Genomic DNA, 12,129 nt, shown 5'->3' on the forward strand with positions numbered 1-12,129 from the left:
GTCGGATCTCTCTGTGTGTGAGCGCACAGGCACCCCCAAGTGGTTGGAAGTAGCCATGTCATGAATACCTGCTGCTCTCCGACCAAACAGTGAGAGGTGACAGAGGGATACTCTGGAGAGCGTGCAGGAAGCAGCTGATGGGAATGGCTGGGGCCTGATCAGTGGCAACAGCTGCAGGCTAAACATCTGGGTTTCTCCCATGCCCATCTTTCAGTGAGCATTGGGAAAAATAACTTCCTGTGATTTAACCTCAGTGTCTCGCTGAATATCACTGTCATGGAAACACCAACAATATTGAGATTGGTCACCTATTAGTACGGGTTAATAATTTTATTCCAATTGCTCCCTTAAAAGAGAGAGGATTGGATTGATCATTTGTCACTCCATTCCGTGCTATCACACCACCCCCTCTGGTGGTTATGTCTTGACTCGAGGTCGTTCCTGGGGAAACACAACTTGTTGCATGGCCATGAGGAGTCCAAGCCTTGACCTGCTGCAGGTATAGCTGTGACGCCTCTGTTTCTAATTTCATCCTCTTATCTGTGTGTCAGTTGGAAATTTGAATCCCCCTTACCTCAGGCTGCAGTGGAATGTCCCAAACAATTACCTTCTTACCCTGGCCCGTGTGTTGGTGTTTTGCTGCAACACAGCAGACACTTTGTGCGCAGAAGAATCCCACAAACATCAATATAATGAATAATGACTAGATTTGTTTTTGGAAAGGTGTGGTTTGAGGGAGGAATGTTGACCAGGACTTTGAGAGCAGGAGGGATGAGCCCTACTTTTTCTTTGAATATTGCTGTGTGACCTTTAATATCTGTTAAACTCCAGTTTACCAACTCATCGGAAACATAGCACCGCTGACAATGCAGCACTCCTGCAATACTGAAAAAAGTGAAAGTTTATTTATTAGTCGCAAGTAAGGCCTACATTAACACTGCAATGAAGTTACTGTGAAATTCCCCGAGTCACCACACTCCGGCGCCTGTTCGGGTCAATGCATCTAACCAGCACGTCTTTCAGACTGTGGGAGGAATCGAGAGGACCCAGAGGAAACCCACGTAGACACGGGGAGAACGTGCAGACTCCACACAAACAGTGACCCAAGCCGGGAATCGAACCGGGTCCCTGGCGCTGTGAGGCAGCAGTGCTAACCACTGTGCCACCGTGCCCTGAACTGCAGTGTCAGTCTGATCTATGTGTGTATGTTTCCCTCTCTCCCCTTCCCTTTGAGACACTTGCCCTCAGCTCATGTGGAAATACAGCTGGGCAATGTTTTGATACAAATTGCTTACCATATTATTAAAAGTGCTGTTGTGTTCACAGCTCAAGTGTCGAACAGCAGTGTATGATTCAGTTATTACAGCATAGGCTTTGTTGGCAGATTGGGGCATTCATTACTTTAATAATCTCATAATTACAAAAGCACAGCAGCTGTGTTTTATGCCCTATTCATTTATCCTTGTGATTTGCACTGTGAATGTGCTGGGTGCAGCCCCGGTAAACATCTGCAAGTGTCCCATTTAAATCAGTGACATTTGGGTCAGTCATCGAGAGAGTGGTCATTTTTTTTTTAACTGCATGACTTAGTGTACTGGAATAAGATGGGAATGGTTTCAACCTGGCACAGAAAGCAAAGTGTTTTTAAAAATCCATTCTCAGGCTGTGACTGTCACTGACCAGACCAGAACGTATTACTCATCTCTAATTGCCCTGAGAAGGGTTCTTCTGGAATGCCTGCAGTTCCTCTTTGCAGTTTTTGCTAGTTAGTTAGAAACCAATTGGGAGACGACCACGTTGGTGTGAGACTGGAGTCACCTATCAACTGGGCTGAGTGAAGATGGCAGGTTTCCTCCCCTAACGAGCATTAGTGAACCAGTGGGATTTTTACAACAGTCCAACAAAGGGTCACCTTTTTGTAGAAATAGTCCAGTCCCATTAAAATTCAGAGAATCCAAGGAACTGTAATTTCTAATGAAACATCCTGTCGACAGACTAAATGGAGGTGCCCGGATATTGAAGATGGTCAGATTGCCGGTGCGTCATATTCATTGGGGCTGTGTCCCTTTAAACTACTGGTTTAATATGTTTTGATTACCAGCATATCATCACCTCCAGAGTGGTATTGCTCACTTGTGCCAAATCAATTGGGCAAGATTGTGATTTAACATTTTGTTAAACTCGGTTAAACTAAATGAGGGGATTACAATGAAAAGGGTGCTCTGAATAAGTAGTTGCACACCTCACAACACTCAGATCTGCCTTCGGTTTGCATCTGTTTAGTTTTATTAACATAAAATCAAGGTTGAGAGTAGATTTGAGGTGATGATTCTCAGTGATATTCCTGGTGGGGAGAGTCCTCTTCCCCCCCCCCCTTCAACTGATGATCAAATCTGGGGTTGGGGGGGAATTGATAATCCCTGGAAAAGTTTACCCCTGATGATGTCTGATTATTTGAGTCAGACGATGTGCCTCATGGTGCAGTGTCTCTGCTGAGAACTGCTAACTCTTGTTCTGTCACGGCCACAGTGTCCTTCTTTTGATCCAAGCATAATCCTGAAACATCATTCTGGGATGTTCATAAGTTAACTGTCACGCTGCATGAAAGAGCATTACTAATTGGAACGAGCTGCAACTTGCCGACACAGGATATCAACATGTTGGTGCAAAGGACCCTTGATGTGAGTTCACCCCAGGAGACTGTGCCACTGAGGGATACTTAAATATACCCACAAAACCAAGGATGAGGAAAGATCAAATGGCCTATTGAAGCTCATCACTACTAACCTTGTTCCCCCATTATAGCAATTGCTACGTTTTGAAAGCCAACCCCTAATGTTTTGTATCCACTGCTTCATTTTATGATAGGAAATAAATTTTCCCTAGTATATAAAAATGAATTATGTTTGCTCTCCTTCATTGTTTAAATAATCGCTGCAGTTTTAGAATAAACTATTTGCTATGTGCCCACTTTACACACAATGAATTTTGTGCACAGCAAGGTCCCACAATGTGTTGGGGTTTTTTTAATTCATTCGCAGGAATGGCAGGGCTGCATTTATTGTCCTTCCCGAGTTGCCCTGAGAAGGGGCCACTGCCTTGTACTGCTAACACTTATTTGTCCAGCTGAGTGATTTGCTCGCCAATGGCTTAGTCACCAGGTGGAGGTGTCTAGGATGCTTCTCCCGATTGGTTCGGCTGTGGCTCAGTGGTTGCACTCTCGCCTGAGTCAGAAAGTTGTGTGTTCAAGTCTCACGCCAGAGACATTGGCACAAAATCACAAGTGCACTGTCAGAAGTGTAGCCTTTTGGATAAGAACATAAGCAGGAGTGGCCTGTCCAGTATGGGCCACCATCACAGCTGATCTTTGGTTTCAACTCCACTTTTCTACTCTCTCCCCATATCACTTGATTCACTGATGATTTTCTCTTACTACAAGAGATTCTCTTACTGAAGAGATTGTGTTTCTGTTGTGTTGGCATTGCCCGGCTCACATTGTCACCCTCCGTAAAGGAGAAAGGAATACAGCATCCAGGTAATGAGTGCAATCTGAGGTCTAATCAGGAATTCCTAAGACGTATAGTTTAGTAAGCCAAAGACATACTTGTAGGCAAATATTTTCATACAATGAACAGAAATGTTCGCAGCCAAATTTGTTTTATATTAACTGTTTACCAGTACCAGACCTGAGACTTTTTATTTGAACTTTTGTTTGGTGTTTGCATCTATGTATCTAAGCACTTGTTGCTTTTAATTTTCAGGCGGAACTTGACTTCTTTGGACGAAAAGTGGACAAAAGTAACATTGTTTCAACCTCAACAGGTATTATAATCAGGTGCTTACTGTCTCTCTCTTGCATGCAGCAACCCAGAGAGCCTCCACATCTCTCTCTCCTGCCATTTGGTGGAATGTAATTTTTTTTTTTTTTTTTGTTTTCTTTTTTTCTTGCTGGTAATGGCTTCAGGGATGGCAGTTCAGGCAGTATGCTGCATCTCCTGTGGGATGTATGTGGTGAGGAAATCCAGTAGTGTTTCAGGAGATTTTAGTTGTAAGAAGTGCATTAGATTGCAGCTTCTGGAGGAGCGTGTAAAGGAGCTGGAGGGGGAGGTAGAGGAACTCCGCATAATTCGGGAGGCGGAGGTGGAAGTTGATAGGAGTTATAGAGAAATAGTAACTCCTAGAAATGAGGCTTGGGTCAATGCCAGGAGGAGGGGTAAGAAGCAATCGGGAAGACAATCCCCTGGGGCGGTTCCCCTCCATAATAGGTTTTCGGTGCTGGAGGCTACAGTTGAGGAGGAATCAACTGAGCATAGAGAGCAGATCTCTGGGGGTGAGCCGAGTGAGAAAGCTCAGGTGGTTAGGGGCTGTAAAAGACTGGGCCTTGTGATTGGGGACTCCACAATTAAGGGGACAGATAGGAGGGTCGGAACTAAAGGTAGGGACTCAGGGTTGGTGTGTTGCCTACCAGGGGCTGGGGTCCGGGATGTGTCTGACAGGGTATTCAGGACTCTTAGGGGGGAGGGAGATAAACCACAAGTTATTGTACATGTGGGGACACACGACATAGGGAGGATAGGGGAAGGGGATATTAGGCAGGGATTTATGGAGTTGGGGTGGAAACTAAAGGCCAAGACTGACAGAGTGGTTATCTCTGGACTCTTGCCTGTACCACGGGATAGTTTAGAGAGGAATAGGGAGAGGGAAGGTTTGAATTCATGGCTGAAGGGATGGTGCAGGAGGGAGGGGTTCAGGTACTTAAGCAATTGGGGCTCGTACTGGGGAAGGTGTGACCTCTATGAGAAGGATGGTCTACACCTTAATCAGAAGGGGACCAATATCCTGGGGGGTAAATTTGCTAAGGCCATGCAGGGAGGTTTAAACTGATTCGGGGGGGGGGAGGGATCCTGAGTAGTGGGGCTGAAAGTGAGGGATGCATGGATGGGGACTGCAATGCACGGCATTGCAGAGGTGGGGTGGAGCAGGGTTTGAAATGTGTATACTTCAATGCCAGGAGTATTCGCAATAAAGTGGGTGAACTTGCAGCGTGGATCAGTACCTGGGACTTCGATGTTGTGGCTATTTCAGAGACATGGATAGAGCAGGGGCAGGAATGGATGCTGCAGGTCCCGGGGTTCAAATGTTTTAGTCGAAGTAGGGAAGGAGGTAGAAGAGGGGGAGGGGTAGCATTATTGGTCAGAGATTGTATCACAGTGTCAGAGAGGAGGTTTGATGAGGACTTATCTGTTGAGGTAGTATGGGCGGAGATTAGAAATAGGAGAGGAGAGGTCACCCTGTTGGGAGTCTTTTATAGACCTCCTAAAAGTTCTAGAGAGGTTGAGGAAAGGATTGCGGAGTCAATCCTGCTTAGGAGTGAAAGTAATAGGGCAATTGTTATGGGGGATTTTAACTTGACTAATATTGACTGGAATTGTTATAGCTCTAGCTCGTTAGAGGGGTCAGTTTTTGTTCAAAGCGTGCAGGAAGGTTTTTTGACTCAGTATGTAGACAGGCCAACTAGAGGTGAGGCTATATTGGATCTGGTGCTGGGAAATGAGCCAGACCAGGTGCTAGACTTGGAAGTTGGTGTGCATTTTGGTGATAGTGACCACAATTCGGTTACGTTCACCTTAGTGATGGAAAGGGATAGGCATGAACCTCGGGCCAGTGGTTTTAGCTGGGGAAAGGGTAATTATGAGGCTATTAGGAGAGAATTAGGAAACATAGGTTGGACTAGGAGATTACAGGGACTGGGAACGTCCGACATGTGGAGTTTTTTCAAGGAGCAGCTACTGCGAGTCTGTGATAGGTATGTCCCTGTCAGGCAAGGAGGAATTGGTAGGGCTAGGGAACCGTGGTGCACCAAAAAAGTTTCTTTGTTGGTTAAAAAGAAAAAGGAGGCTTATGTTCGGATGAGACGTGAGCACTCGGGTAGTGCACTAGAAAGCTTTAGATTGGCTAAGAGGGAGTTGAAGAGCGAGCTTAGAAGGGCTAAAAGGGGACATGAGAAGACTTTGGCGGATAGGGTTAAAGAGAATCCTAAGGCGTTCTATAGGTATGTCAAGAACAGAAGGTTGGTTAGGGCAAGTTTAGGGCCAGTTATAGATGGCAGAGGGAAGTTATGTGTGGAACCGGAGGAGATTGGTGAAGCATTGAACCAATATTTCTCTTCGGTGTTCACGCAAGGGGACATGAATATAGCTGAGGAGGACACTGGGTTGCAAGGGAGTAGAATAGACAGTATTACAGTTGATAAGGAGGATGTGCAGGATATTCTGGAGGGTCTGAAAATAGATAAATCCCCTGGTCCGGATGGGATTTATCCAAGGATTCTCTGGGAGGCAAGAGAAGTGATTGCAGAGCCTCTGGCTCTGATCTTCAGGTCGTCGTTGGCCTCTGGTATAGTACCAGAAGATTGGAGGTTAGCGAATGTTGTCCCATTGTTTAAGAAGGGGAACAGAGACTTCCCCGGGAATTATAGACCGGTGAGTCTCACTTCTGTTGTCGGCAAGATGTTGGAAAAAATTATAAGGGATAGGATTTATAGTTATTTGGAGAGTAATGAATTGATAGGTGATAGTCAGCATGGTTTTGTGGCAGGTAGGTCGTGCCTTACTAACCTTATTGAGTTTTTTGAGAAAGTGACCAAGGAGGTGGATGGGGGCAAGGCAGTGGACGTGGTATATATGGATTTTAGTAAGGCGTTTGATAAGGTTCACCATGGTAGGCTTCTGCAGAAAATGCAGATGTATGGGATTGGGGGTGATCTAGGAAATTGGATCAGGAATTGGCTAGCGGATAGGAAACAGAGGGTGGTGGTTGATAGTAAATATTCATCATGGAGTGCGGTTACAAGTGGTGTACCTCAGGGATCTGTTTTGGGGCCACTGCTGTTTGTAATATTTATTAATGATCTGGATGAGGGTATAGTTGGGTGGATTAGCAAATTTGCTGATGACACCAAAGTCGGTGGTGTGGTAGACAGTGAGGAAGGGTGTCGTAGTTTGCAGGAAGACTTAGACAGGTTGCAAAGTTGGGCCGAGAGGTGGCGGATGGAGTTTAATGCGGAGAAGTGTGAGGTAATTCACTTTGGTAGGAATAACAGATGTGTTGAGTATAGGGCTAACGGGAGGACTTTGAATAGTGTGGAGGAGCAGAGGGATCTAGGTGTATGTGTGCATAGATCCCTGAAAGTTGGGAATCAAGTAGATAAGGTTGTTAAGAAGGCATATGGTGTCTTGGCGTTTATTGGTAGGGGGATTGAATTTAGGAGTCGTAGCGTTATGTTGCAACTGTACACAACTCTGGTGCGGCCGCACTTGGAGTACTGTGTGCAGTTCTGGTCCCCACATTACAGGAAGGATGTGGAGGCTTTGGAGAGGGTGCAGAGGAGGTTTACCAGGATGTTGCCTGGTATGGAGGGGAGATCCTATGAGGAGAGGCTGAGGGATTTGGGATTGTTTTCGCTGGAAAGGCGGCGGCTAAGAGGGGATCTTATTGAAACATATAAGATGATTAGAGGTTTAGATAGGGTGGATAGTGATAGCCTTTTTCCTCTGATGGAGAAATCCAGCACGAGGGGGCATGGCTTTAAATTGAGGGGGGGTAGTTATAGAACCGATGTCAGGGGTAGGTTCTTTACCCAGAGGGTGGTGAGGGATTGGAATGCCCTGCCAGCATCAGTAGTAAATGCGCCTAGTTTGGGGGCGTTTAAGAGATCCGTAGATAGGTTCATGGACGAAAAGAAATTGGTTTAGGTTGGAGGGTCACAGTTTTTTTTTTTAACTGGTCGATGCAACATCGTGGGCCGAAGGGCCTGTTCTGCGCTGTAATGTTCTATGTTCTATGTAATGCAGTAGGCTTGCCAACCTTCCAGGATTGTTCTGGAGTCTTGAGGAATTAATAATTAATCTCCCTGTACGCTGCTGCCAGCAACTCAGGGGAATTATCATAGGGGCATTACAAAGAATTCATGTGTTGTTAGTTTCCTTTGAAGGCTTTTAGTTTATTGGGCAATGCGTGTGATGGGGGTGAGTGGGCAAGCTGTTTGACTGAATGGGACTGTTGGAGTCAGGAAATCCGGTGATAAAAGCCTCCAGGAATGCAGCCAATCTGTGTTGCCTCTCCTCCTCCTCCCCCTCCCCCCCCCCTCCCCCCCCCCTCCTCCCGCCTCCCCTTCCACAACCCCCCATTCTTGCTACTTTTTCCCTCCCTTACGGTAAACTCACTGTGTAAAGAAATTGGAATCAAGAGCCTGGTTCCCAGGGCCAGACATTTAGTTGCAGACTACAACATCTGCCCACTCTATGCCCAACATTATCTGGACACTGCTCCATTATGCACAGTTCACATGGTTAACCCCCGCAAATATACATTTTATAATGAAGGGCAAACAGTTCATAGAATCATACAGCAGCAGCAAGAGAGGCTATTCAACCCATTCTGGTTGTTCTGGCTCTTTGAAAGCTGTCCCACTCCTCCACCCTTTCCCCATAGCCCTGCAATTTATTTTCCAATTTGGTTTTGAAAATACCGATTGAATCCCTTTTAGGCAGGGCATTCCAGATCACAACAAGCTGCTGCATTTTTTTTTTAAAGTCTCATTCCCCCTTTCTGCTTCTTTTGCCAATTATCTTAAAATCTCTGGCTTCTAGTTACCAACCCACGTACAAGTAGGAACATTCCCTTCTGAATCGCTCATCAGTTTGAGCAGCTATTAAATCTGTTTCTTGTTTGAAAATAAATGTCCTGACCTCTGTGCAATTAAAATGGATGCAGCCTGACTGATCACCCCTCAATCAGGAATCATCCTTCTGTCTCCAGCACCGTGTTGCTCATTAGTTTTGATCAGTGGAAGCCATTTTGGTCAGGTCTAAGAAATAATTCAGTAACTGGTGTTCAGAGCGGCACATTTCCTTCACTGTTGCCATGGTTACATGTTTTTTTCTCTCTGTAATAATCTCTGAGGTGGATTGTTCTGTCAGTGGGTTAGCTTCACAAGACAGGGTTACAGAATTGTTGCGACCCTGCAGCAGGCCATTTGGCCCATCGTGTCTGCACCGACTCTCCAAGTGAGCATCGTGACTTAGTATCAGCCCCCTGCCTTTTCCCTGTACCCTTGCACATTGTTTCTATGCAAAGAAACAAGCCCGGCCTCATCACTGTAGCTCAACATGGTGTGAGAACGGGAGAGACCTCCTCCTCGTAAGGCAGCATTGCTATCATCTGGGTCCAATAAAGCTGTCGGAGGAGATTAACTACATTTTTAAATATTCATTCATGGAGTGTGGATGTTGCTGGCTCGACCAGCATTTGTTGCCATCTCTAATTGCCCTTACTAGGCCATTTCAGAGGGCATTCAAGGTTCAACTACATTGCCGTGGCTCTGGAGTCACATGTAGGCCAGACCAGGTAAGGGCAGCAGATTTCCTTCCCTAAAGCACATTAGGGAACCAGATTAATTTTATAGCTATTGACAATCGTTGCATTGCCATTATTTGGTACATTTTCTCAGCTGCTTTTGAGCATCAAGTTGCCTCGATGGTTTTTCCAAATAAGCACCCCGGCACATTATTCCTACATTCTCACCCAGGGATATCATTTGTTTTGATTACTCAAAGCAGGCACTCTTATGCAGCTGCTTATTTGGCAGTCCTAAGTGAGTTTTGTTCCTCCTTCTGTTTCAGACTGAGCAGTAACTCTTTCAAGAAAAATTGTTGTTGATTTTCTCCCCATCCCCCTCAAATGACTGAAGTTGTGTTTGCCTTGTTAGTATACAGGGAGGCCTCTGCTGTGCGGAATGTTCCTCTGAGCTCCAAATATGGTGTCCTCGACTCTCTCCTCACTATGTCCTCATTGAAGACTCAACATGCTGATTTCCAGGAGCTGTAAAGGGCAACTCCCCTCACCTTCCCCAAACAATCTACTGACATTTAAAATCAGAGCTTGGTATCATCCAGCCTCTACTTATTGATTCTTTTCCTTACATCACTGTAAGGCCTTTCAACTAAGTTTCTCAATGTTCAAAAAGTACATCTTTATCATAGTTCCACTTAGGACCAAATTGGGGTAGTTTGTGTCATGGGCCCAATAGAAATGGGTTATGACTGAATTGTTTTTAAAATCGCAAAAAAGTTGTGTAGGGAAGAAAATCTGCTGTCCTTACCTGGTCTGGCCTACATGAGACTCCAAAGCCACAGCAATGTAGTTGAACCTTAAATGCCCTCTGAAATGGCCTAGTAAGGGCAATTAGAGATGGCAACAAATGCTGGCCGAGCCAGCAAAATCCAAATCCCATGAATGAATATTTTAAAATGTAGTTAATCTCCTCTGACACTTGTCCAGGTGATTACATGGTGTTTTGGGTAGGCTGAGGAGTGTTTATATTGTGTCTCACCTTTTCTAACCCACATTCCCTCCCCATTTTAAAGTTAGAGCAGGCTTGATGATGCCACAATTTCTAGCTTTTGAGTTGTGCCAGTTTGAGTGGTTTTGTGATATAGTTAAGTGCCCAATAGGACCAGTGCTCAGACTCTCATTTTGCAATCATCTTTGAAGAGTCCGGTAGAATGAGAAGGCTTTCAGCCCATTTGTCTTTACTGGTTACCCCCAGATCCTTCCGATCAAGAGGCAGTGCGGTAACCCAATCCTCCTCCCTGTCGCCTTGCCTCTACCTCTCTGTCAGCTTGTATTTTGAGGTGTATGTTGCCAGATGTCCAGTGACTTTGCAACATTTGCAGCATGTTGCAGCAACAGTGAACTGCTGTGTGGTGAGGAGTTGAAGCTGAACTCAGAGAGCACCCATGTAGTGGGGGTTGGGGAGTCCAAGTAAACGTTAACTTTGATTAAGAAAATTGGTGAATCCCAGTCTATACTCACAATATTGCCTACATTTCAATATTGCCTACATTATAATCGTGAACAGCACTTCTACTTTAGAACATCTTAAAGTACTGAAAGATGTATATAAATGTACATCTTCCTTTTATAGGCTGCTCATAGCCAACTATGAAATGACAGTAGCCTAAGAAAAGAGACATACTGTCTGTTCCTTTTGGCCAGGGAGGGTAAGTGTTGTGAGGGGAAAACTGCAATTTAAAAAAAATGTTTTCTCATTTATTTTATCCGTACTCTAGTATCAAACCTGAACAAATCTAGAACACAATCAGCTCTGTACTTAGGCGCTTACATAATGCCTACTTCTTATCAATATATTGATTAATCTCTCTCTCTCTCTCGCTATCAGTGATTGGGGGTGCTGAACCCGTGAAGGAAACAGCTGAGAAACTTATTGGAAAAGCGGTTGGAAACAGTGATGTTTGGTTCCGGTTCAACGAAGGGGTTTCAAATGCTGTTAGACGCAACGTTTACATAAAAGACCTGCTCTGAGATTGTCGTTGGTTATTGAGAGGAGGAGCAGCTGTTTAAAGAGCAGGAAGGAGCTCTCACATTCTCGTACGGAACGCAGAATGGAGATGTTGATGTTGATCTTGGGCCTCCAAAGAAAACTCGCCTTTGCCCAAACTCCCGCAGATCGGAAATTGCGCAAATGGTTTTTCGTGGGAGATGAGCTCCAGTCAAAGTGTTGGGCCACAAAGTGATGAGACCGTTGAAATGTTAAGTGGCGGTAAGGTTTGTGGGACAGCATTGCAGCTCAAACTCCCTAACTGTGACTGCTCAAGAAACTAGCTAAGATCAGTGTGGCTGGCTGAGTTGGACTACAAGTAGATTTGGGATCTCGTAGGTATTTGCACAAAAATTGGGTGCCCTATCTCTCTGAATCCCCCCCCCCCCCCAAAGTGTTTACAATAATGTGCAATTTGCATAAACCAGACTAATTTGCCAGGAGCCAAATGCCAACCACGGGTTGGCAAAAACTGAGAAGTCTATTGGTAAGTTTGAACCACTGGTTTGAATCCAATCCCTGATTGGAAGGTTGTTTAAATGGGTTTTGTTTCAGACAACATGGGATTCCAGATTTGTCAAAGAATGAATAAAAAGTCTTGCCATTATTAATTATTGCTTTATTTGTTATCTTCCTCTTACACTGCTCCTTTCTAGTTGTACAAAGAAGTTGGTTGATCACTCATACAATGATTTTGCCTAGAATTACCATAAAATGTACAAAAAATG

The 12,129-nt window shown here is 44.9% G+C and overlaps 1 protein-coding gene across 1 annotated transcript in view; it reads left to right on the forward strand.

Moving 5' to 3' along the window:
- The window catches only part of chtf18 (CTF18, chromosome transmission fidelity factor 18 homolog (S. cerevisiae)), a 108,690-nt gene extending 96,652 nt beyond the window's left edge, over positions 1-12,038 (forward strand). The window contains exons 21-22 of the mRNA XM_078239795.1: positions 3,762-3,822; positions 11,243-12,038. Coding sequence (XP_078095921.1) covers positions 3,762-3,822; positions 11,243-11,385 — 204 coding nt within the window. The 3' untranslated portion in view covers positions 11,386-12,038. The remainder of the gene's footprint in view (positions 1-3,761; positions 3,823-11,242) is intronic.
- Positions 12,039-12,129: the final 91 nt, after the last annotated feature.

Source organism: Mustelus asterias, chromosome 23, assembly GCF_964213995.1.
Source record: "Mustelus asterias chromosome 23, sMusAst1.hap1.1, whole genome shotgun sequence".
Lineage (NCBI taxonomy): Eukaryota > Metazoa > Chordata > Chondrichthyes > Carcharhiniformes > Triakidae > Mustelus > Mustelus asterias.